At 39.6% G+C, this 27,534-nt stretch overlaps 1 protein-coding gene across 4 annotated transcripts; it reads right to left on the bottom strand.

The window, feature by feature from the left end:
* Window positions 1-191: 191 nt before the first annotated feature.
* Window positions 192-27,485, bottom strand: GABPA (GA binding protein transcription factor subunit alpha). Of its 4 annotated transcripts, XM_080614059.1 has the most exons (11): window positions 27,347-27,485; window positions 24,203-24,303; window positions 22,446-22,590; window positions 20,892-20,976; window positions 18,759-19,004; window positions 12,071-12,265; window positions 10,433-10,489; window positions 8,933-9,073; window positions 7,205-7,397; window positions 6,435-6,477; window positions 2,859-2,991 (listed from the first exon to the last, which is right to left on the bottom strand). In XM_080614059.1, the coding sequence occupies exons 2-10, from the start codon at window positions 24,277-24,279 to the stop codon at window positions 6,444-6,446; spliced, it is 1,173 nt and encodes a 390-aa protein (XP_080470185.1). In that variant the 5' UTR covers window positions 24,280-24,303; window positions 27,347-27,485; the 3' UTR covers window positions 2,859-2,991; window positions 6,435-6,443. The 4 variants fall into 4 exon arrangements, with proteins under 4 accessions (XP_080470182.1, XP_080470183.1, XP_080470184.1 ...); XM_080614056.1 differs by lacking the exon at window positions 6,435-6,477 and having other exon boundaries at window positions 192-2,991; XM_080614057.1 differs by lacking the exon at window positions 6,435-6,477 and having other exon boundaries at window positions 192-2,991; window positions 22,446-22,564.
* Window positions 27,486-27,534: the final 49 nt, after the last annotated feature.

The following is a 27,534-nucleotide window of genomic DNA, read 5'->3' as shown; positions in this document are numbered from 1 at the left end:
CATCCTGAAACTGGTTCCACCTGAATGACACTGCTAATGGCTTTCTGAAAAATTAAGTCAATAGGCATTAGCTGTATAACATTTTTATTTTACTATATTGACATTTTATGCACAAATATTTTATCAGAGTAAAAATAGAAAATAATTGTTTCATGTAAAATTACCAAAAAAAATGCAAAACACAGAAGAAATACATAATTATTAGCAGAGTATAAGTGTCTTTATTTAAAGAGTAAAAATTATGCAAAACCCCTTCTGTTTTACAAAAAATTGGGAATATTCTTTCTATGTTTTCCTTCTGGCAGCAACAGAACCACCTTTGACAATATTCTACATCTTTTATTTTATTGAAGACATCAAGTTAGTCACAGATTTCTCCCTCGGCTACAGAGAATGTGACAGTGATTTTATACCATTTGAAAGATTCCTTCTTTGCTAATTAGAACACAGTGGAAAAGGAGGTGATCCCACAATGAAGAACCCAAAGGACTGTCACACCTACTGAAAAGCTGCAAAATAATCAGATGTATTTACAAGGAAAATGTGATATACTAGACGTTTCCCCTACAGGGCTTACCATGTAACAAGACCATTCAGGGGAATAAAGTATTGATACCAGATTTCAAATTTGCTGCTAGTTAATCCTCCCATAGCCCAGTTTGATCCAGAAAGCTGATATTTTAAGCTTCTCTTCTTTTTATACTGTATTTTAACTAAAAAGGCCTCCCGTGAACTCTGCTAAACAAAACCAGTGACTTGTATCAAATCATAACAGAGCAGTGTTATACACATCATTGCTGCCACTGAACTACTGGCTTCATCTTAAATCTTTGATTTAAGTGAACCTGCATCTATTTGCATAAGTCAAACACCTGCCAACCGGTGGAATCAGACTACTGTAACAGTAATGAATGGACTGATGGCTGACTTCTTGTGACAGATGCATGCATCTATTTTGCTCAGGGCTTAAGATTTTTTTCAAATACAAAATAAACCCAGCATACTCCGTAGGTGAAGTGCTTTAAGAGCTCAAGAATGAAAACGATATCAAGAGTTACTGAAAAAATTCAGAATCATGGTGATGATGATAAAGGTAGGCCAGAACTACATGCAAGATTTCTTGTTAAAGAAAAACTATCTGCAGATGAACATCCACCTATAAACAAAGTTTTGTCCTCAATGCACCTTTAAAATACACAAGTCTTCTGTGTTCTTTGACCTCTGCCTGCAAGCATGACCGGTCCTTTCCAGATCAAGAGCAACAGTCCAGTGCTCTCACTACTCAGTATAAACACATTTTGTTTAGAACCTCACTGTACAAGCGCTTTTGATATAAGGTTTAAGAGTAGCTTGATCCCTCACAGAATTAAAAGGTTTCCCTTATACATTTGCATTTTAATTGTTACCAGAGGGGGTTTACTTACAGAAAGTTGGAAAAAATGCATTGGTGACATAATACTTACACTGTTTAACAACATGAAGAGGCAAAAACAAACCTAAATTGCATCATTTTCAGCCACCAAAAGAAACAGCCTGATAGGCATCAGTACAGAAGCTCAAAAGCTGCAGCCTCCTTTCTACTGCATGTGAAAGTTCACACAAAGTACTCTCCGTACTGCAGAATTCAGGATACATTCCAACTATTTCTATTCATCATCCAGATTTCAAATTGCACCCAGCTCTGAAGCATGCATTTGGCTTGTGAAACTTCCAAAAACACCACTTGAAGTTCAGAAAGAAACTGATTTTAAATAAAACACACATCTTTCTATTTCAATATATGTCAGACTGTAAAATAATTTGGAAATCAAACTTCAGTTCTCTGTAAAACTATTTCCAACTTGCATTTTGTTTCTAAACAGGGACTACTGACTGTGATTAACTTAAGTCTTCAGTTACTAAGGTTGACTTCTAAGCAGGTATAAGCACCTTGTAGAACAGAGCATTTACCCCCCCCCCCAACAAACTACTCTTTGGGTGAGGGCAACTTTTTCAAGTTTTCAAATCACTTGATGGGGGTGGCAGTGAGGAAGAAGTTTGTCTTCATTTTTTGCTAAATGGCTAGCCTTAACAGTGTTTTTCAAAACAGGGAAGTATTTGCCCTCATATATGCATGTTATCTACATATTACAATGAAATACTCATTAATTGGCTTTTCACTTAAGCCAGACCTAAATCTGGATCTCCTTCTTCAGCACTGATCTCCAGTTCTGTCTACTCTTTGTTTCCCTTGCTTATAAACACAGAATCTATTTTAAGAACCTGATGCTTTGTAGCGTTCAATGAGCCTTTTGGTTCTGCTTGATTAAATGCGAATAATGAACATGTTTAACTTTGAAAGTATAAAACGCCATTTGGTAATTCAGCAGAGAACAAAAGACTGGAAAGGACTGAGTTCACACAACTGATCAGCCTGCTTTCTGCAGGTACTCCATTTTTGTAAAAAGTGCTGCAAGAATTACTTCGTACAGCTGTGGACACAGCGCTGACTAGTTCAACCTTCCTCACCCATTTCAGATGGCATACCACAGAGGCCCTGGCTTAAGGCTGCAGAAGCTGTGGTGATCCCTTAACTTATATTGAAATATATGCTGTTAAAGGATCCAAATTTATGCAAGTCCCAGTTCTTTATAGAAAATCATGCTCTATTTTTCTGTACTGTCAAGAAACAAAAGAAGTTTCTAATTCTGACAAAGATAAGAGCAGCACCTGCTCTGGTTATATAGGAAAGGCCTCAGATTCCCACTTTCAGTTCCTAGTGCTTAATTATCTTTCTCTGTTTGCAGGGATGCTGTAGCTAGTGCCACCGCTGTAACTGGCTGTGCAATGCCATGGAGCTGCATCTTGGCGAGTTTCTTCTGCTCACATTCCGTGACCAACCGATTCAACTCCCCTGCGCTGTATCCAATGAGAGTTTTCAAGTCACAGACAAATTTGTATACAAACCTCTTGCCTTGCACTTTGCAGATCATGTCTCCATCATAGTAATACCTGCAATAAATAAATAATAAAATCAGTGTATATTTGCAACACCTGTAACTTCCATACACACTGGCTAGCTACTTAGGGTTACACAGAAGCCAAAATATGAAACTTTTTCTCATTAAGATTATCATATAATTTCATGCACCAAGGTACTATTTAGGCATTTTCTTACATGAGAAAAGGGAAGAGGGCTGAAAATTGTCCCTGCAACTTGACACATTAAAGAGAAACAAAACATAGTAATTATTTTATAGGTAGTCTGGAAGTACCAGAAATGAAGGTCTTAGAGCAGTTTAAAAACAGATTGGGGGGATAACAAGTTTTATTTAGTGTTTGCCTTAATAACAAAATGTTGTCTCCCCCCTCATTAATCCTTTTGTTTCTTTACTCTTGTCTTTGATTTTCTGAAGAAAAAATTCACATTGGAAACAGTTTGACAATTAGCACTGTAGTACCTATGATACTGAAGCAGCTGTTCTCTCCCTACTGTTTTCAAAGATGGAAGTAAAACTATAAAAGCATGTTTATTTGTTTGTTTATAGCTCATATACTGGCAAAACTACATCCTTTATCTTTATTTACAACTAAAAGTAACTTCTCTAACTCTGAATACTTTTTACATTGTGCCACAAAAGAATCATCAGACTAGGCAGAAATGAAGAAAAGATAACAAAGTCTGTAGGACCCAATGTATTCCAGAGACATTATAAAACTTTAGGTGATATCAATAAGACAGAAGTTCAACATTTTACAGTTTTGTTGCTGTTCTTGTCTCACTGCAGGCAGTAACAGAATGCATGTCACATATCTCATTAAGAAAACCTAAGTGCCTGGTACATTACTTGGACTTGATGAGCTTAACAAGCTTGTGATAAATTTGGAAAAAATCAAAACCAACCAATAGAAACCCCCCCAAACTACAAAAACACCCCCTCCCAATTTAATTTCCTCAAAACCATTACCCAAATGTAGTACAAATCAGCCCAGATTTCTTGACTGTCTGAACTCAGTCCCTTGAATGCCATGCTTGTAAAGCAAAGATGGTCATTCACCAGCAAAATAAGTCAATTAAAAGACTAACTTCTACCTCCCAGCCCTAGTGGAAAAGGTAAGTTACTAAAGAATCCAACCAAATTTCTTCAGCCACCTCAAATTCTGAAAAAAAAAAAAAAAAAAAAAAAAAAAAAAAAAAAAAAAAAATATCCAAACAAAAAAAAATCCAGAAAAAAAAAAGCCTTTCAATTTCTTACTTTTGGGGGTCAGGATCCAAGCAAAGACAGGATGAGAGAGAGGCTATATAGAAAAAATACTGAGAAGCCTGCTGGTTGCTGATGTCATGCAAGAAGCCACAGAGGTCTGTTACAGACTACACGAACTGTCAAATTAGCTCTGCTATTGCTCTGTGAGTAAAGTTTGGTCTGTTTGTCAAAGATCACCTTCACCTTCCTCCTGAATGACATATAGTTATATAAAAGCTTCCTCTTCAGTCCTCCTCCTCACTCCACCTCCCCCAAGCTACCACCTGTGCCTCCCTCAACTCCTCTCTGTTTTCTCCTCCAGATCATTACGCTTGCTCTTAACTGATACTGAACTCCCACTCAGCACTTCTCCACACCAGCCCCAGCCTCCAAAGCACCCTCTTCGCACCACCTGAAGGACCTGTTGTTGTATGGTGTCCACCACATCCAGCCTACTAGCAAGGCAATGAGGATTAGTTGTAATGGGTTAGATGAACCCTGCAACCTCAAGGGTGGGAGGATGATTTATGCTCAGTTTTGAAGCACAGTCTTGCAGTACTGGGCAGAACTGAGGAAGGATACCCTGGTGTATGTATCCCTTGTGTGTGAAATACAGCATAGCTTAGAGCATGGGAACACTGGGCAGGTATTCATGTTCAATGTGATAGGTACTGGGCACCAAGAAATTGGGGAACTGGGAGCTGTGCTCACCTGTGTCAATACAAAGAAAAGCAGAGTTCGCAAAATGTGGCTATGGCACATTTGCACATACGCCGAGTGCCACTGGACAATTTTAAGCTATTTAACTCTGTACAAACATTCACATTTACATTGTACTATAATGCCTGTGCCAAAATAGAGCTGTAGAAAAAATGCTTTACATAACTGAATAAATGTCTTTAAATTATCAAGTCTGCATTACTGACATGACCAGAAACAAAAAGGACAACAACAAATTAGTCTGCCCCAAACCATGCAAGATTCCCACATCATGTGCTAGAAACATTCAAGCTAAAATTGAGGCAATGTAGGCAGAGCAATTTTTCAATATTAATTTGAATGTATTTCTGATTACAGCATTTGCTTATTCAAAAGTAAAGAAAGAATAAATACCCATGCATGTTTACAAAACCTTAGTTACTGGAATGTTCCGAGTCACATGAAAACTTTGTTCCAGAGTAATACAGGGGATGAAGTATTTTTTTCAAGTCTCACTTCCCTACTGGATAACTAAACAAATGTAGATTTTAGAAAATTTACCAAGGTGTATGTAACAAAAAGAGGTTCTCTTCTGTTTTCTTACCCTGCTTAGGTTTCCATACTGCCTGGTTTTCCTACAGCTCGGCAGAAGAGCTAGCACATTTCTCAATAATACCAACATCATTTTCAGTATTAATCAACAATTGACACAGTAATTTCAGTATATTAGTAAACTAAATATATTAACATTTAAGAAAAAATTAGCTCAGCAACAGTGTTTATCATGGGAGTAGCAAGAGACGTTAAATATCCCTTCAGACATTCAAGTGTTAGAAAACACGTCAATATTGATGCAGCTGCCAAAATGGAAACATTCTGAGGAATGATTTCTGTAATTCTGTGACTAAAATATAAATGCAAAACTTCTCTAATAGTGATTTATGCAAATTACTGTGCAGACATCTGGTTAATATCCCAGTGATAACATTATTCTAAAGTTCTTCAGCTGCCTTTGAGATCTTCTGCATAGTTTATTGACAAAACCCCTCTGAAATCAGCATAATTTACATCGTTTTTATGTTCCTGGAAGTTTTCACATATATCTTCAGTACACAAAGGCATACATTCACAAAACCAGGTTGGAAATCTGGGAATGGTACTGCATCAATACAGGTTGGGGAGCAGCTCCACTGGAAAGGCCCTGCTTTGGGCCAGACTCCTCCTGAGGCCTTCTCACCCATGGGATTCTGTGATCCTCCAAAACCAGTAACATCCTAATATATAAATAACGCAAGAGCAGCCATACAAGACCAGACTAAAGATCTATCTAGAACAGGACAGACTCCAACAGACCAAAAGAGGACACATAAGAAAAAGCATGAAACTAGAGTAGGCATCTATCGATGCTCTTCCTTGCTCTCAGTGATTTGGGGCTCAGGAACTCACGAAGGTGCATCTTTCCATACCTAATATCCTTCAGAGTATCTATTTTTTGTTAATTTGTCCACTTACCTCTCAAACTCATAAAATAATTTGGGCATCCACAACACTTTGTCTAAAGAAGTTAGAAGACAAACAAAACGATATAATTTAGTTGTGTATTTGGTGCCTGACAGTTTCTTCTGATGCCTCCTGCTCATGTATGGGCAGTTGCTCTTTACTGACTCTATGCCATTCATGGTTTTCCAGACTTGGGTCCTCCCCAGTGAAAGTACTCATTCATTCTTATGCATACTGATTTTATTTAAAACCTCCCTAAAAGACTAAAGGAAGCCAGATTATGGTAACTTTACCATAATTTCTCACACAGGTAGCTCTAAATAGAAGTTGATTTTTTTTTTTTAAACAGTGCTAGATGAGTTTATTTCCTTTAAAAAAAATAATGTAGCCGAATGCGAAAATGCTGAACAGTAAATCTTAGATCTCAGACTAACTTCATTCATATAAAAACGAGTTCCTAAAACTGCTTAAGTAATTTGCAGGATTAGGCAATACATATCTTTCTTTAAAAATAAGTCAGTAATTCTGAGTATTCACATATCTTGCTTCTTTAAGGAAAAAAACCCAAACCAAACCAAAACCCAACAGAAAAACCCAACAACTCGAACAAACACCTCATCCCTAAGACTAGGACAATCTGATGGGAAGGAGTAGCTTCAGAGGATCTGAGAGGATCTGTTTATGCCTTTATTTAAGAAGCTGCAAGTCTTGCATTATTATAGCTAAAATTGCAAAGTAGAAGCAGATCACTTCATACCTGAGCAGTTCCTAAAGTTTCTTACCTCAAAGCTCGACTAAGCTTCTCATAGTTCATAGTGGGTTTGTTTTTGCGCTGTCCCCATTTTTGTGCAACCAGTTCTGGTTGATTCAGTTTAAACTCTCCTTCATCACCAACCCAAGAAATACAGTCCCGAGCATCTTTGTCAGTGAGAAGTTCTAACAAAAACTGCCACAACTGGATCTGGCCATTGTTTCCTGTTGAAATGGAAATAACAAGATCCATTTAAATTAGTCCTTTTTATAGTCCCTTCATATCTAAAATTTTCAACCAACATATTAAAGCAGACCAGCATAGACTATATGATGGAAAAAATACTTGCACTTAGCTAATTTCTTCTAATTATTCTCTTGTAAAAATTTTCTTGCAAAGCCATCAGAATTAATCTATTAAAAAGAAACTGAGGAATACAGAAAAAATGAATACATAAAGATTTCTCTCAAATCTGCTCCTAGAACTTCAGGAAAAAAAAAACCCATTATGTAACACTAAACACAGTCATTTAGACATATATCTGTCCCTAAAACAAAACAGATGTAGAGCTGCTTGTTCCTCTTCAGGCACTTACATACACATACAAAATAGAAGTTGTTTTTTCAAAAATAGTTTAGTCTCCAATTTCCCCACTGATGTCAGCTGATAAAATCTTGGCCTAAGAATCTTAAATGACATCAGAACAAGTTTTTATGGAGTTTAAAACAAATAAAAATTCAAGGGCAAGGAGAGGATTTAACAGAAAGAAAGTTCTCAGTGCAGAGAACTAAAGCAAAATTGTCCATAGGAAGGCCATGAAGATGCTCAGAGGGCTGGAGCACCTTTCCTATGAAGACAGGCTGAGAGAGCTGGGCTTGTGCAGCCTGGAGAAGACTCAGGGGAGATATTACAGCAGCTTCCAGTGCTTAAAGGGAGCCTACATGGAAGCTGGAGAGGGACTTTTTACAAGGGCATGTAGTGACAGCACAAGGTTAAACTGAAAGACAGGAGATTTAGATGAGATATTAAAAAGAAGTTCTTTACTATGAGGGTGGTGAGGCACTGGCACTGGTTGCCCAGAGAAGTTGTGGCTGTCCCATCCCTGGCAGTGTTCAAGGCCAGGTTGGATGGGACTTTGAGCAACCTGGTCTAGTGGAAGCTGTCCACGCCCATGGCAGAGGGATTGGAAACACATGATCTTTAATATTCCTTCCAACCTATTCTGTGATTCTATGAAAAATCACAGCAAGAAAAAATAAGATAAAGAAATTGAGTTATCAATAATCAAAGAGAAATATGTATGAATAACAGTAATTCCAAAAATAAACAAAACAAGAAATCTGAGACTTGTTAAATTCTCAAGCCACCAAAGGAGTGGTGTGAAAACAAGTATAGGCTAGGATTCCACAACATGTAGTTTATTTTCTCCCTTTTCTGCAAATGGAAAGTAGAAAGAAGTTAAGAGCTTGAATAAATGCTATGCAGTGGTTTGAGAGGACAGTTAAGTTATAGAAACAATCTTAGGCATTTTATTTGCTGTAGGACTCAAAAGCTGCAGCACCACACAGTGCCTCCATGAGGTAACCAACCTGCCAGGCCTGCAAGTGCTTGTGATACATTTTGTAGTTCCAGTCCTCTTCAAATCACATGGACTTCTACAAACATCACGTTTAGAATGACAAAGATGTGTTCTACAAAACTGTAATTCAAATTACTAAGTGTTTACTGCACTTGCATTTAAAAATAATGGAGACAATACCTGTTCTGTTCCCAGGGGAACTTCTGTCTTCCCCAGAGATCCTTGGAGCTCTCTGTACTTTAGCTGCCTTTGCACTGCTGTTTATTACTTTAATGGTGGTTGGGGTAGCAGGCTGTACAGATGCTGGAATAATCTGCACAGCTGTAAAGCAGAGAACATTGCAGAACATCAATAATAAATTGTTGGCACAGAAATAGACATGTATTATTTATTATCTGCACTATCATGTCATCTAGGAGCTAGTTTTTTCCTTTGCTAAAAAGATACACTGTGTAAGTCACACTGCCAAGAATAATTTACAGACTTTTTACCTCTTACAGTGGAAATTGTTGGTTTAGACTCATAGTACAGATGCCACAATACAGATGAAATATCAGATTTAATTTACTATCATATGTATTATATGTTTCCATAAAAAAACCCAAAAAACAACAAACCAGACCCTCTCATGCCTTTGTTTTCATCTTTACGTTGTTCCCTGTATGATCTACCCTAATGCATTTTTCTCAGTGCTCACTGTACATACCTGCTGTTTCAAACAGCAATTAAACACCCTTCTAGTGCAATGGTATAAGAAGATGCAAATGCTCCACTGTAGGTGGCTTTAACTAGACACAAACCCAGGATGCAATGCATGGTCTATTTAAGCTGCTTAGAAGTATGCTGAAAATTGATTCATTTCAATAATTGATGACACTGCTTCAGCTGGAAGAATGAGCGTCAGATAACTGAAAAGTTACTTTAATATATTTTTTCTAATATTGGTTTCTAAGCAAGTCCTCTTTTCCACATCTCCTTTCAGTTTTTAGAGACACTTTCTTTTGAAATCATAATATTTTAATACATCCATTCATTAATGCAATGTATCACAAAATCACAGAATAGTTAGGGTTGGAAAGGACCTTAAGATCATTTAGGTTGGAACTAGAGGGGGGATTCCAACCCTCCTGCCATGGGCAGGGACACCACACACTAGACCATGTCACCCAAAACTCTGTCCACCCTGGCTTTGAACACTGACAGAGATGCAGCATTCATCACTTCTTTGGGCAACCTGTTCCAGTGCCTCACCACCCTCACAGTAAAGAACTTCCTTACATCTAAGCCAAACTTCCCCATTTCAGTTTGAACCTGTAAACATGTAATATAAAATATAACCTAAAAAATCAGAACTGCTCAAGACCTCAAATATGTATCCTAGACAGCTTATTTCAAGAGAGTGGAAAACTGACCATCCAGAAGCAAAAGCTGAAAACTCTCATAGTTCAGGTCATACACCACCTTTCTGACAGTAACAAGATATCCAGAAACCCAACATTTTGCTCTGAAGTTTAAAATATGCCCTCCTCCCCTCATCAAGTAATGTGCCACCCCTCCCCTCTCTCTAAGATTAAATTAAGAGAGTGATGTTTTAAATGCTGCACTATTATAGTGCTGAACCAAAGTGCTAAACCTGCAAACAGTTAATTGTGTGAATTAACTGCTGACACAAGTACTTACGCTGATCAATAGTAACAGTTGCTATTTCTCCAGAGTGTTCTTGGCTAGCCAACACATCTGCAAATTAAGAAAAAACCTCAAGTTTTTATTTAACCACAAACTGCAAATCACCTTAAGATCAAGGAGTTTCAGATTTCATATTAGAAAAATACAAAATTTGGTATCAGTTTTAAAGAGAAATGCATAGCTCATGGTCTTATGAGTAGAGACACTTAATGTCTGCCATTCAATTTTTAGAAATAAGGATGTACATGGTGAATTTCAAGGTACTTATGCATTCTCCATCACCTAAAAGCCTTAGCTAATTCATGCAAATGAAGATGAAAATAGTTTTTAGTCTGCCAAATTACATTCAAGCATGGTAAATCTGAAATGAACAATTATTGTATCATGAATACAATTACTGTATTATGAATATAAAGGCATCACTTTATCAGTTACGTACTAAGGATTTCATTGCCTATGCTTAATAATCTTCACTTCTATATGACATAGAGATGTACATTAAATAACTCACAATCAATATTTAATTATAAAACTATCAAATTTGGGAGATGCACAAACTAAGAATCTTTATTAAAAACAAAGGAGGAATTATCAGTCATTATTTCCTATTAGTTATGAAGTTTGATAAAAGACGGGCAAAAAGCTTTTAGCACGCAGACATGTTTTATAACAGCAGACACTTTCAATAATACCTCCTGTCATCCTGTATTGATACCCTCATTTTTACTGCCAATATTAGAATCATAGAATAGTTAGGGTTGGAAAGCACCTTACAATCATCAAGTTCCAACCCCCCTGCCATGGGAAGGGACACCTCACACTAAACCATGTCACCCAAGGTCTCATCCAACCTGGCCTTGAACACCGCCAAAGATGGAGCATTCACAACTTCCTTGGGCAACCCATTCCAGTGCCTCACCACCCTCACAGTAAAGAATTTCTTCCTTATATCCAATCTAAACTTCCCCTGTTTAAGTTTCAACCCGTTACCCCTTGTCCTATCACTACAGTCCCTAAAGTCCATCAGCAGCATCCCTATAGCCCCCTTCAGATACTCCACGCAGCCTTCTCCTCTGCAGGCTGAACAGCCCCAACTTTCTCAGCCTATCTTCATATGGGAGGTGCTTCATTCCCCTGATCATCCTCGTGGCCCTCCTCTGCACTTGTTCCAACAGTTCCATGTCCTTTTTATGTTGAGGACACCAGAACTGTACACAATACTTCAAGTGAGGTCTCATGAGAGCAGAGTAGAGGGGCAGGATCACCTCTTTCGACCTGCTGGTCACGCTTCTTTTGATGCAGCCCAGGATATGGTTGGCTTTCTGGGCTGCGAGTGCACACTGAATCCAGCTCATGTTCATTTTCTCATTGACCAACACCCCCAAGTCCTTCGCCTCAGGGCTGCTCTGAATCTCTTCTCTGCCCAACTCGTAGCTGTGCCTGGGATTGCTCCAACCCAGGTGTAGGACCTTGCACTTGGCATGGTTAAACTTCATAAGGTTGGCATCAGCCCATTTTAAGTAGAGAAAAAACAACTGCTCACAATTATTTTCATCGTGAAAGAAAGATAGGAAGAAAAGAAAAAAGGAACAGGGGAATAAGTAATATCAGCTACAGAAAAATCTCCCATACACTTTCGAAGAAGCTCCAAATGGCTCCACAGGATCTCTCCCCGTGGGACACGCTGGAAGAAGTCTTCCTGACTGAGGATACAGAGCTCCCGCCCAGGAATGCTGAGTGCATTGAGGTCAATGTCAGTCATACTGAACTCCTTCATCACCCACACCACCCAGTGGAGCACCTGGTCTGTTGACCACTGCACAGGATCTGGGAAAAGAGAGAAAAAATTGCAAACAATATTGTTGCAAGATTCCTCCTCAATTGCGTAATAACTTCCATGAAAGTAAATACAGAACATCAAGAAGCACACTGTTGTGGTTTAAGCCCAGCCAGTAACGCAGAACCATGCAGCGGCTCGCTCACTATCCCCTGCTCCAAGAGGAGAATCAAAAGAGTGTAAATCCCACTGGTTGAAATAAGAGCTGTCCAGTAACTAAGGTATAACACAAACTCACTACTGGTACCACCACTGATAATAATGATAAGGGAAATAACAAGGGGAGAGAATAGAAAACTAAAAGGGGAAAAGGAAAAAAAAACAATAAAAACAAGTGATACACAATGCAATTGCTCACCACCTGTCGACTGATACCCAGCCTGACCAGAGCAGCAATCTGGGCCTTCCGGATAACTCCCCCCAGTTTATAGACTGGGCATGACATGCTGAGGTATGGAATACTCCTTTGGCTAGTTTGGGTCAGGTGTCCTGTCTCTGTTTTCTCCCAGCTTCTTATGACCCTCCTCACTGGAAGGGAATGAGACCGAAAAGTCCTTGATTGGAGTAAGCATTACTTAGCAACATCTAAAACCACTGGTGTGTTATCAGCACTGTTCTCAGTTGGCGCTCAATGTGATCCCGCAGGTAAAACCATTGGGTAGCCCACGGTGTGCACCTCCTGTATCTTCTCTCAGGCAACAGGGTACCTTCTGCTAATATCTGAAATGCAAGTTGGTACAGGTGGGGAGCTGGACAGATCATCTCTCAATTGTATGAACTCCTGGGTCAGGAGTTTTCCCACAGCTGAAATGATGGAAGGGTTGAGACTGTCTTCAAACTCTCAGGAGTTGACAACTCACTTCATCCACTGTTGATGGTGCTGCCTCACTCCAGGTCATTGACGCCAGTAAGTGGGCATATGATGATGGTACACTCTGTGTAAGTTTCCACCACATGGGTCATGTACATTCAACTTCATGTGGATCTACGGGTGCATTCCCAGCATCCGGCCTACGATAGGTCATCTCTAGAATGGCTGATTCCCTCCAAGGACTGGATGCCTTTCTCTATCGTGGTCCACTTGGCTGAGTGACACATAACATCATCCTTGTAGGGAAATCTTTCCTTCACAGCTGCCAAGAGCTGCCTCCAAAGGCTGAGGGCTTGTTTCTCTTCTGCAATTGCTTTGTCAATTTCCCCTTCCTTAGTAAGTAATCCCAGCTGCTTGGCTTCCCTACCTTCTAGTTCATGACCGTTGGCCCCATTGTCCCAGCATCGGAGCAACCAGGTGATGATGTGCTCATCTGGAAGATGGATGAATCTTTTCATATATTCTACAGCTCGGTCGAGGTCTGGGATTGAGAAGGTACCTCTTCCTCTTAACTCCTGTAGTAATAACTCCTGTTCAGATACTATCCCCTCTAGTACATGGATTGCTTCTTCATCTTTCTTCACTGCATGGGTTGCTCTTTGTGGCTCTTGTTTGCTTTTCCCCTTGCTTATAGGGACAATTGATATTGGCATGGATTAGCCATTTGGTTCAGCTGCAGTGTCTGTTGTTGGGGTTGGTGTAGCTGCTGTGCTTGCAGGTTGAGTAGCTGCGCTGTCTGTTGCTTTGTCATCAGATCCAGAAACATCTTTTTCCAGAGATGCTCTGTGGGTGTAGGCCAAGCCCCAGCATGTTGCCATGATTTGTCCCTCTCTGGTATGACCAGGATGATAACACACCTCATTTAAGTGTTTTACTTGTTTTTTTGGATTTCACACTTGTTTGGGGGTGAAGTTCCAAAGCGCAGGGGGGGCCCACTGGCCTAGACAGTTGCCCATACTGTCCCATACATCCTGCCACTCATGACTATCCAGCCTCAGGGAAAATCTCTTGGTGGTCCTCATAGATTGTCATTTAACCTTAGACAATACCTGAGCCTGACCCTCCTTAACTTTTGAGATCAGATGAAACAGAGCATTCTCAAGGTGGTATGGCTGTGGGAAAAAACACATGCCCTACCATGCACTAGCCTCTGGGAAAATCAAATGGTACAATGAGCTGTTAAAAACTACACTGAGAGCAATGGGTGGTGGGACTTTCAAACACTGGGATACACATTTACCAAAAGCCACCTGGTTGGTCAACACCAAAGGATCTGCCAACAGGGCTGGCCCAGCCCAATCAGAACTTTTATATACATAGAGGGGGAATAAAGTTCCTGTGGTGCACATAAAGAATTTGCTAGGGAAGACAGTCGGGGTTATTCCTGCTTCAGCTAAAGGCAAACCCACTCATGGGATTGCTTTCGCTCTGGGAGCCTTACATCATAGACCGAATGAATTCAGAAAACTTTATAGGGATGGTGCATGAACTAAGGAATGGTATCTCTCTCTTTGGGCGTGTATATATATACACATATATGAGAGACAAAAAGTGATGGTACATTGAAAAACATGGGATCCGAGCATGACATGAATGGTATGGAGTAAGGGGTGGATACTGTCCTGGGTTCAGTTGTAGAAGTAATTTTTATTCCTTCCTAGTAGCTGGTGCAGTACAGTGTTTTTGACTTTAGCCTGAGAACAATGCTGATAAGACGCCAATGTTCTTAGCTGTTGCTAAGTAATGCTTACTAAGATCAAGGACTTTTCTGTTTCTCATGCTCTGTCAGTGAGGAGGGGCACAAGAAGCCAGGAGAAAGCAGAGACACAGGACACCCAACCCAAACTAGCCAAAGGGGTATTCCGTATCACAGCACGTCATGCCAGTATAGAAACTGGGGGGAGTTACCGGGAAGGCAGGGATAGCTGCTCGAGTCAGGCTGGGTATCGGTCAGTGGGTGGTGAGCAATTGTACTGTGCATCACTTGAGTTTATTGTTTTATTTTCCTTTTCCCCTTTCAGTGTTATATTCTCTCCCCTTTTTATCTCCCCTTATCATTATTATTACTGATGGTAGCAGCAGTGGTTTTGCATTATACCTTAGTTACTGGACTGTTCTTATCTCAACCCATGGGAGTTACATTCTTTCAATTCTTCCATCATTTGATGGGAGAAGAAGAAGGAAACTGAGAGAGCGGCTGCATGGTTCTGAGTTACCAGCTGGGCTTAAACCACGACACATAGTTACCATAATCGAATCTGACTGGATGGAAAGTTGACTGCTCTTAAAATGACTTTATCTCAACAAAAAGGAGACTGAAGGGTGGTAGATAAACAGCTATCAACAGTTGAGTGAATCAGCTGGTGGTGTTAATGTCTCCCCCAGTCAGAAAGCGAATTAATATGTGGCTCAGCCCAAAATAAAGTACATGAACTAGACAAGAAGCAAAGGAGATTTGAAGAGACCAATGGGCTTGAGTTGGTTTTAACCCACGTATTCCTTCCTAGCGGCTAGGGACACACAACATCATGATGGTGATTGCATTATAAAGACAGGCAATAGAAATCACACTAATACTGTCATTGAACAATATATTGCAATTGCTGTATTTTAATAAGTGTAATTTACTCTTGTGTTTTAGTATACTTTATATCACTTTGATGAGTCAGAAATCCTATACAACATCCACCTTTTTTGAGTAAATTTGGTATTAACCATTATACCCTCCACAACATGCACAGCATTTAAATTCTGTTGCCAAACACAGTACAGCTTGTGTACAGCCTGTACAGACAACTCACAAAGCAGAGGAACATACAAAAATGGTAATAAATAATCAACTCAACATATGTGCAATACATGATTTGTTGACTCAAGACATTTTAACATAAAAAGTCTGTTGTTTCAAGCAGAATTAGTACGAACAACCTTGAAAGAAGATGGGTAAGTCCAAACATTATCATCAGAACTTTAGTAATGTTGTATGCAATATATTAAAACAGAGTATGAACTGGAGATGGAAACTAAAGTAGGGATATTTACTTTAACTGTCTCAAGGGTAAAAATCAGAAGCAGAAAACTTATGTATTTTTAAATTATGAGACGCCAAACAGATGTCACCTTGACAAGTTTTTATGTTAAGAATTAAAGAAAGCAAAGATTTCTCAGTCTATAAACATTACCTAGGAGCTACAAATTCCATTTTGCTTAATAAAAGAGAGTAACATCGCATAATTCTTCACTGTTGCTACCTAAACCCATGCAATGGGAAAAGCCACAACAAAAGGGTTTTGGTCTTCAAAACTTTGTCAGCAGTGAATTCTCATCAGAAAGCTGCTAATTTGTTCTTATTGACATAATCTGCAAGGTAACGTAAAACATTATTTTCTCTAACCAGTTCCATGGTTTCCAAGCTTTCTGCTGTTTCTTTTCCTGGCTTTATTTCTCATGCGAATTAGTGTTTTCCTTCTTAGGGACCTCTGCAGTGGTACCAAATTTTGGGGTTCTATTAGTAGAAACAGCTTTAACAGCTAAAAATCTGATCTTTAGTAAAACTCACCGAAACACAACACAAAGGGAAAGCACAACATTTTCAAGACCTGCTAAATGCTTATTTTCTATTTTCAGCAAAATAGAGAAACCTGTGAGGATGTAAGGATAAAGATACTGAATCCATGACCTTGTGGATGATGATTATTTACTGACTGGACTTGACTTTTAATTTCAACATAACCTGTCTTTTGGGAAGATTCAAGGAATAATTTAATAACTTCAGAGAACTTCACAGAACCAAGCCTCACAACTCTTTGAAGGAAACTGTCCTCTTTTGCTATGTTTTAAGATGTATATTTAGAAGTGCTGGGGGAGAGGGAAGGCTTTTTGAGGGGACTATATAAGAACCTTAAGAATATTCAATCACAGAATCAACTAGGTGGGAAAAGACCTTTAAGATCATCAACTTCAACCTCTACCTCATAACTGCCAAGCCCACCACTAAACCATGTCACTAACGGCCTTATCTACATGGTTTTTCAACACCTCCAGGGACAGGGACACAACACTTCCCTGGGCAGCCTGTTCCGACACCTGATCACCCCCTCGGTGAAGAAATTCTTCCTAATATCAAATCTAAATGTCCCCTGGCACAGCTCGAGGCCGTTACCTCTTCTAACATTCTTTATTCATTTTACATTCTTTATTTTCAGAAACTTTTGACTGTACCATAATGTAAAACATAGAAGTGTCTTATTTCAACTCAAGGCCCTGCAACATCAACTCAGATAACATTCAAAGTTTTATTCTGGGAAGACAGTTTAGCACATTTTTCTGGTATCAAGAGAACACTGTATTATAAGAGATCTTTGCCATCATGAACTAGTATGATTTTCCTGGAAAATCTGTACTCCCATGACACAAAAAACATTAAACTTTTGAAGTCACAGTTGTGGGTTGTCACAGTTGTTCTTAAAGCAACATTATTAAAGTTTATTAACAACATCATTCAACTTAATAACATAGGTTTAAGTAATGCTCTTGTTATATTAATGGGAGAGGATAATGAAAGGTATTAGTCTGCTCCTGATAACACCTCACCTTCCTCCTGCCCCCCCCAAACCATTCTGCATTAAACCCCTGATTATCCGCAGACATAGCATGATGAAAACTATTTTGGAAGTGCTTGCTGCCAACAACAAAAACCACCAAAAGGAATGAAAATGACATTGGTTTAGTTATCAAAAAAAATATATTTAAGATACTGACAAGCTACACATCCTGCAAAGACCTGTGACTTCACTGGAATTCACACTTCCAAGTATCCCACTTGCTAGATACATTCCAGTTTTGCAGGTCTGCTTAGATACTACAGCTTCTTGTGGTGAACATGCCTTGACAGTACATTTCTGCATGTCAGAACAAGCAACTCAGCTGGATAATCTCCTGAATGTGATTCAGGTCTAAAACTCAGTTTCAGTTCAATCCTAAACAGGCATTCACAGGTGCTTTTTCTAAGCTAACATTAAATCGGCAGCCTGCTATGTAAAAATATTAATTCCAAAGAGATGATAACCTACCAGGATACTTAAATTCAGTTCTGAAACACCTTTTGCCAGTATGCAGAAGTATGGCTTTCCATGCAACATCTAATTTAACACCATACACTGCACTTTACAATCTATGAACAACTTGTTTCAGTATTTTTAAAGTCAAACCCCACCAAGTACTGAGTCTACTTCAAATTCAGACACATGAGAAAAAGAGCTTTATCACTAACATACATAATTTTAAGGACGGAAGAAAGAAGAAAACTGCTTTCTAAAAACTGCAATGACAAGAAGCTTGTAGAGCATAAAGCACTATTTTAACAGAAACATCACAAGCATTGATTCTCTTTAGTCCCTTCTTATGCAGGTATTTGATTAATACTTACCCATATCATAAGAAGCATCTGAGGTATTGGAGCATTTTAATTATATAGCCAAAATTAGTTATCATTTATGAAAAAAAAAACAACACACAAAAAAATCTCACCCCAAAACAAAACCCCAAACAATCCCCCAAATGAACAAAAGAACCCAGCCCCCATTTGAACGCACAGAGTCATGTATTATTACCATAGGGTATTCCAAGGCGCTCCTGCTCCTTGCGGTAGCCTTCCAATGCTGCAGCCCATCGTGTCACTTGTTCAGAGGTTTCATCTGAAATTGTTGTAATATGTTTTGTTCCATCCAAGGTTATCACTTGAGCTTCCTCAACAAGGTGAGCTTCAGCCTCTCCATGATGAGCATCTGGATCAATCACTACCTCCACAGTCTCCACAGGCTTCACAATTTCAAGGATGTTTAATTTGGGCTCTAACCCTAGGTACAGAAAGAACAAACATAAAACTTAAAAGACAGCAAAGCAAATATAATTAAGAAGTTGTTTTAAAGCTTTCTGATTAACAGGTGTTAGCACACTTCAGAAAGAAACAAAACACAAAAGCATCATCAATTTTCTGCAAGTATCCTAAATTAGAACGACATATTCTATTATACAGTATATACATTAGTGAATATAATACAAAACTGCCCCTTTATAATACAAAGAATAGAAAACTGCGCTTTTCCCCTCCCCCTGTATTAGGGATTCCTGATTTATTTAGGTGATCCATTTCATAAATCTGGAACAGAATGTTCAGCATGTAGCATAAAGAACAACTATTTTGACCTGTAAGAAATATTGAACCAAAGAGGCGGGGTAGGAAAGCAAACCCAAAAAAATCCAGAACAAGCATCCACCTCTTTCCCAGCCAAGAGGCACTTCTTTCTGCCTTTACAATATTTCCCTGCTATCTCTGGAATCTACACACAGGAGTTAATATCTTCTTTCAGTACTCTGCAAGAGGCAATGTGTTCAACAGCAAGTTAAAAGAAAACTAGAAAGTTCTTCATGTTTTAAGATATCTTGTATGAAATGCTATGAAAGAACTACAATGGACTATACTTCAGCTGGAGTTTATTCCTTTGAATTTACAGGTAGCTTACAAAAATTTTATAAGTCGCTTAAGAGTCAAGCCTCACGGCCTGAATAACAACACGAAAGATCAACTTGATGTTATACACAAGTATTTAATACTCGGGTGTTTCTTTCTTTTAAGGGGATGGGGATGAAAGCAGCTCCTTTGCTACATGGTCACACACCTCAGTTTTACATTCAAGAAGAAAGAAAAACAAACCAAACCTCAGGAAGGAAATGGAAGATAATAGTGAAGATATTTATCACCTGCATCCTTTTGAAACTGGAAGGCTGAGCACTGTATGCTACAAGTTACTGGGCATGAATTAAGAACATATATTCTAGTTCCCTGAAGGGTATTTCTACTCTGCATTTAAAACCAGAAAGGTAGTCCAATCCCCATTACACATAGGGAACTGTGGATTCAACCTAGCACTAGTCACCTGACAGCATTAAATACAAATCAGTTTTACTTAATACTGTTAATACAAAACAGAAAGGCTTCCTTCTAATTACACTGAAGCCACAAGAAAACAGAACGTGCTCCCCAAATTTTGCTGATCTACTTCGCTGACCTAACTGAAAACAGCGATTAAAATACAAACTACTCCAGTAGGAACTTGTCACTGTTTGTTTGACAATATGGCAACAAACATCTGTAGCTTTCCCCAGAGCACATGAATGTTGTTTTCAATGAGTGGTGGCACAACGGTTTACTCTTGACTTCTCATCCAAAGAAAAACCAGATAATAGAGATCCCAGCCTTTCAACAGATTTTGAGTTAACTACATATACTCACATAATCTAATTATTCACAAAGCACACAAGCTTACCTCACAAAGATGAAGCTGTCACCTATCTAGAAAAAAAAATCTTTTGCCTGCTTAGATACTCGTTCTGGTAGGAGTAACTACTGACTGTTAATGAAAGCCTCATACTGTAACTAGCACTATTTGACCGAGGTTTGTTTGAATTTGGGGGGCAGGGGCTGTTGGGTTTTTGGATTTTTTAACTTAGAAATTGATATAATGTTACTATAAAAAATATTTCAAATAGCATCACTCTATGGCATTTATTTTAATTACTACTACTTATAACCACAGCACACAATGGAAGAGACTTTCTGAAAGTATGTTACCATTCAGTGATATTCTCAATTTTACAGCTAGGAATAGTAGGGCATTAGGTTTACTCACAAGTATTCCTACAATATTAATTTGCCTGTACAACAGACAAACATAACTGCTTACCTTGCCTAGATATTACTTGCACGCTGAGTTGCACTGTTCCATCTGTTTTTACTCCTTGATCAAAAAGACTTCGATCTGGGTCCAGCTTGATAAAAGCAAAATAAACATTACAAATATGTATTAGTCTCACAGTTACAAGGAACTTATTCTCCTTTAAACTTCAGAAACCCTAGTGCCTACAGCAAATTTTCTGAAGAGGCATGCACATATTTTTAGCACTATGTAGACAGAGTAAATGACAAAGAATTTGATTGGAATTTGAAACTCGCCACTCTGTTCTGTTTAAAGTAGTTTCACTTAAAAAGGCAATGCAATACCTGGAATTACCTTCACTTTGTGAAAAGTATCCACAATTCTCACCATCAGTTTTGAACACTTTCATAAATATTCTTGTCTTTAAAGCAGTATTCTGGAGAAGCTACAGATGTCTGATTGTAACTACAAATAGAACATGCAGGTACACATGATGCAAAACAGTTGCACTGTCTAACATGTGGTGATGCCTGTAAACATAGGGGGGCATTTCTTGAGTAATATTTTGCTATCTATGCACCTGAACAGTATAAAAACCTTCTTGCTTTATGCAGATTCAAAACAAGATTAGATTTGCAGAAGTTCAGGCGGCAACAAATTATGTGAGTGCCCTGGGTTCAGTTGTAATAGTTACTTTTCTCCTTCTTAGTAGCTGGTGCAATGCAATGGTTTCAACTTTAGTTTGACAACAATGTTGATAACACACTGATGGTTTTGGTTGTTGATAAATAATGTTTACTCCAATCAAGGGCTTTTCAGTCTCATGCTCTGCAGTGAGTAGGGGCACGGGAAACCAGGAGGAAGCAGACAGGACACCTGCCCCAAACTAGCCAAATTGGTATTCCATACCTCAGCAAGTCATGCCCAGTTATATGGGCTGGGGGAGGAAGGTACCCGGAAGGCCCAGATTGTTGCTCTGGTTGGTTGGCAGGTGGCAGGCAATTGTATTGTGCAGCACTTGTGTTTATTGTTTTCTTTTCCTTTTGCCCTTTTACTTTCATATTCTCTCCCCTTATTTTACTCCGATCATTATTATTATTGGTGGTAGCAGCTGTGGTTTTGTGTTATACCTTAGTTACTGGACTGTTCTTATCTCAACCTACGCAATTTACATTCTTTCGATTCTTCTCCCCATCCCTCCAGGAGCAGAGTGGAGGGAAAAAGGTGGGGGCGTGAGTGGGTGGCTGCATGGTTCAGAGTTACCGGCTGGCCTTAAACCACAACAGTGAGCTAGCTCAAGAAAAGACAGTACTGTTGTTGCCCCTGTTCTTCTTTCACCTGCAAGGTGGTAATTTTTTCCTTTCTTATCCCCACACCGGGAACCCCAGAAGTATTTTGATTTTATTCACACAGAATTAGTATGTACATATTAAATGGTATGATGATAACAAACCTAACATAAGCTCTTAATTGTAATTAATATACCAGATAAACCATGAATTCCTTGAACAATAGAAAGGACAAAGTATGCAAAATGCTTCTCCATTAAGAGGTTAAGTCTTTCATAGCCTTTCAGTTTACCTGGATATCTTGCAAGCAAATTTCATGTGTATCCAAGGAACACTGCAGTCTGGGTTCCAGCAACTTCCTAAGATTTCCAATTGGTTCATTGATGTCAATAGCTTGACTCACAAATTCTGCTGTGGTAAAAGTTTGCTCAACGATGCTTAAATACCAAATTAATACAACAAATAATTACTTATATGTTAATACAGTGATATAGAAAAGCTTTATAAAAGTTAGACGTGAACTACACAAAAGGTAATACTGGCTCTGAAATCTTAATACCATGCAGAAAAACTCTTAGCTTGAGTACAGCACGAATTACTAAGTTTGGTCCCATTGATTTTACAGTCATGTAACTTTCCTTTTACACTGTTGCCATTAAAAAGTTAGGTTAAATACCGAGATTATTTTCAGATCACCATTTTCAAGAAATTGTCACAATCACTATATTAACTTGCAGCAAACTGATTTTATTTGCCTTGCCTATACCGCACTTAAAAGCTATTAAAAACAAATACAGAAACTTAAAAGATAGGGGTAAAAAGGAATAAAAAACATCTGCTCTCATACAGAGTAATTGTCTATGCCTTTTCACCAGTCAGCACATGGATTAAGCTTAATGCATACAAGAGACAACCAGAAATAACAGCAGCAACACAGAGCCTTGAATGAAACATTAGTCATGTGCCATGGTTGTCCTGCACTTAAAATAATGACAGCATTGGCACAGACATTCAGAAACATCAATGTTATATGACTCGTGTCTTAACAACAACCTTAGACGTGTTGCTGGTCTCTCCACATTTACACAGAAGGAAATCAGAAAGTATACACAAATAGTCAGTTTATAAGTACTAAAAATTTACAAGGAGCTCAGAGTAAGAAGAAACTAGTGTGTGGTTTTCAATCAGTTCTCCAAACCAGATTCTTAAGAAGCACATGACCTGCCAGCCTCAGCTATTTCTACCCAACACATTAACTGCCTCTCTGTGCTTTGAAAAACAGTCGTAAAAACTATGAGGGGAGCATTAGGAAGAAAAAAAACCAACCAACAAACCCAAGAACAAGGCTGAAGTAATTAAGTCAAAGCATATCTGACTTCAGAATCTGTTTCAAGGGTCCTAACAACATTATAGTCAACAGATACAGAATGTAATTTCTGCTCTGTTAAAAACAAATGACCCTGTGTAACAGTAAAGTAATGGACTGAGAGGCTCATCTCATTACAGAAGGATACATTGAAGCTAGAAGGTTTGCAGCATGTACATGTAGACATATTCCCACACACATGAAAGTAGGAGAAGAGAACTACTAAGAATGTAGCAAGAGATAAACAAAACAGTTTGAGATTTAAGCAATAAAGATTGAAGAACACTGATAGCACTCTATTGGTTTCCAATAGTGGCTACAGCTCCACTTCAAGAAAACCACCACTGGATAAGAAACAGAATAACTGAAGTGTGCACAAGCAAAATTAAGAACTCTCTATCCAGTAAGAAAGTTGAAAAACTGTGGAAACAATCAACGGCAGGGTTACAGAGATCATACTGAGCCAGACACTTCTGCCAGTTTAAAGTTACTTCTTTTGCCTAGCTAGAAAACACTTGTACTTATTTCATAACCATGCCATCTCTGAAGCATTACACAATACCCAATAATAAATCTGTATAACCAGACAGTGTGTGTAGCCACAAATCTGAAACCAGTTAAAGAAAACAAATAATTGAATCAATTGCAGCCTAAGGACCCCAAACAGCAAACACAGTACCTACCTTTCTTCAGTGCATTCCTGTTTCTCAGTTCCATCGATTTCTATTTCTATCAGCTCCTCTGCCTCTCTCTTAGTCATGGCTAAAATGTCTTAAGAACAGAGCTGTGAACAGAAAAGAATTTTTTTGGTAAGTCATAGACCAACAAAACTAGATGATGGGTTGTGTCCTATCAAACATTTTTTAAACTAAACACTAAAAATAAATATGCAGTGTCAATGAGAATGTTAAAGCATTTGGTCTGTAAAGACATAGTTTATATATTATTATGTTTCACTAACCATCCCATACATCATAAGTATGTAATACATATGATAAAGAACTCATCCAAATTATATTAAAAGTTCACAATAAATAACACCACCAACTCACAGGAAAAGGAGTAAGAAGAACAGAGTCAAAAAAAAAAAAAAAATCACAGCAGAAAAAGCAAAACATGTTACTATTTAAATACCCACAAAAGATTAGTAACATTTCCATCCTGGAATCATTCTTTCCCAGGGACTACTCTATGCCAAACCCGACTGTTCATAAGAGAATTTATTAAAGACAGGCTAGTAAAGGAACCTGAAAACTTCTCAAAAGGAAAAGTGACCAACTACGTTATACCACTGTTACATAAAAAGTTTAAAGAAATCCAAACCACTCATTATCTCCTTCAAAAACTATTATGTAAAATCAGTTTCAAATAAATCAAGCACCACATGCGATATCAAGCTATAAGAAGCTACCAGGGCTAGACAGAAGGTAAACAGCACTTCATTAATAACTTACCACTAGAAGCAGAACCTGAATTTGTTCAGCTCACAGATCTGACTCTGAAAATCCCCTAGCTGCTGGGTAGGGCTCACTGAACTGGCATGGTGGTGTACACTGAAGAGGGCCCTGGGAGTCCAATTCCCAAATCACTTAATCTTAAATCATCTTCATGATAAATGGGGAAGAATGAAACACCACTTCTAAAGAATGCAGACAAGCTTAATTAAACATCTGAAAGAACAGACACCTGCATGGCCACAAGTGATCTGGTTGACTGTTAAAAGATTTGAGCAAAGTCACTTAATAAAAATTCCCAAAGAATCTAACTGGTATCATAGAAAAGGGGGGAAATTCATTCCTGTATTAGCAATCAAATTAAAACCCCAAAACAACAAGAGTTATCATTTTTCTTGTGATGGAGTTTACCAGTAAGGTCACAAAAGGTTTTAGGCTAGGATTTCTGTTCTGCAGGTCTCATCTTTTTGAATCTTTGAATGATTTCTGGCAGAAAATTTTCAATACTGGTAAATGCAAAGCAATGCACAGTGAGTAAATACTATAACAGCATAGTAACTGTATTGAATTAGGTAAGATATTATGAAGTCCCTATGGACTGGACTTCAAATTGGCAGCTAGACTAATAACTTCACTCACTCTTCAAAGGCAGCTTGTGGCTGCATCTCACAGGCTCTACTACATCTCTGGTTACCATGCAGAGGTAGGAGAGGGGAGCACATGCACAGGCAGCAGGCACAGAAAGAGGGAGAAAGATGGTTCCACTGAGCGCAGATGTGAGAAAGGGAGATGACGGGATGAATCAGCTTAACCATTATGAAAACATGTAAAGTCATTAATAGTTCAGAGAAATCTAAAGGGGAAAATTACTCAGTCTTTCTCATGCTAGAACAGACAGACTCCTAATAATATAAATCATTTCACACAAAGTCTGTCGAAATTTGTTGCTACAGGATGACGCAGAGATTGAAAGAGTACGTAAATTCAAATTGGACTAAGCTTCCTGAGCCTTCCCTGAAGGCTACTAAGAGACAAGCAAATTCAAACAGCTCAGCTTGCTAGGAGACTCAATATGGCAGGAATACTACAACAGCAGCGTTTGGGGGAACATAGAAAACTGTGTTTGATGTGTGGAAGGTTCAGCCTACTGATCTCTGGTTTTATTTTTCCTTCAACCTAAAAAGCCCCAAGACTCACCTGCTATCCAAGAAGGTATCTGACCATAACGCCTGACACAGACCTCCATTAACATAAAAGGCACCTATCAACAGAGCCTTTTTTATCCCTGAATGACAGCCCACTGCTACTCCAGCATCTTTTACTGTTTGGATTTTGCAGTCAGGGGAGAAGTCCCAATGTTCTGTTAATAGCTATCTTTTCCCTAAAACACAAGGAATTAAGCAAGTAACACACCCATGATAATAAGGGCACAAACTCTGCTAGCAGAATTAGTGTTTGCTATCCTACCAGGTATCTGTTAAGTGGGGGATAACTACTGGAGGCCATCTGCATTATTATTTTACACTGAAGCCAAATCACTGGGAATACCTGTGCCTCTGAGAAACTTTGGTGTTCACGGATGATCTAGTACTATCAATCCCTATTATTAATAGAACTGTAATACCAACACGAAATAGGTAACACAACAGACGACCTATCCTTTATAGATCGATCAGGTTTTGCAAGTTATCAGCCGATCTGGATTTCAGACAGTGGACCACTAAACGGGGTGCAGTCGTACCAAGTTTCAAGTGTTCTGCTTCCTTATCTTCAGTCAGACGTTAAAAAATAAACCCGATCTAGGAGAAGCGGTTGTACAGCTCGTACCTGCCCGAACACCAGGAAACGAACTATTCAAGCTGCCAAATACCCTTCTAGGTTTTCACCCAAAGTAAGTTTTACAGACAGAGGCAAGCTTCACGCCCCGGTGGGGCCCGCGCTCCTCGGTCCGGGCTGCCCGACTTGGGACCCGAGCGGGAGGGTTGCATCCTCCTCTCGCGAGCCGGTACTGCCGCGACGCCCGGCCCCTCTCCGAGCCCCGTCGCCTTCATTTCCGTCTCGCGGGACCCGACCGGCGGCGCCGAGGCCCCTCGGGACAGAGCGCCTCAGAGCCGTCACCACGGGCCCTCCCGCGGGCGGGCGGGGGGCAGGCGGCGCAGCATCCAGGCCAGTGCATTCCAGCGGCCGGGGAAGGCCGCTCCTCCCCGAAGACCCCGGTCCTCCCCCCACCACCCCGCCCGCTTCCCCCCTCCCCCTCCTTTCGCAGCGCCTCGTCGTTGTTTGAACCCGAAACGGAAATGAGACTCGCGGCGCCGGGGAGAAACGGAAACAAAACACGGGCCGGGCCGCCGGGCCGCGCCGCAGCTCACTCACCCGCCGCTGCCGCTGTCCGGTCGCTGAGCGGAGCGGCCGCACCACAGCTCCCGCCGGCCGCGGCTCTCGCAGCTCCCGTGGGTCCCGCCGCCGCCGCCCTGAGGGGGCCGTCGCGCGCTCGGGATTGGGCAGCGCGGCCCAGCGCGGGCCCGGGCAGGGAGGGCGCGCGCCAACACCGCCACCCCCCG

Source organism: Psittacula echo (genome assembly GCF_963264785.1).
Source record: "Psittacula echo genome assembly, chromosome: 3".
In the NCBI taxonomy this organism is placed as follows: domain Eukaryota; kingdom Metazoa; phylum Chordata; class Aves; order Psittaciformes; family Psittacidae; genus Psittacula; species Psittacula echo.
This window is presented reverse-complemented; position numbering and strand designations above follow the sequence as displayed.

Coding starts and splice junctions, on each gene's coding strand:
- GABPA (XM_080614056.1), bottom strand. CDS start 24,279: ATGACTAAGAGAGAGGCAGAGGAGCTGATAGAAATAGAAATCGATGGA. Junction 19,005..20,891: donor GCAAGTAATATCTAGGCAAG/GTAAGCAGTTAT, acceptor TTCTGTACCTAG/GGTTAGAGCCCAAATTAAAC. Junction 10,490..12,070: donor TTTGGAGCTTCTTCGAAAGT/GTATGGGAGATT, acceptor CTTAATTTGCAG/ATGTGTTGGCTAGCCAAGAA.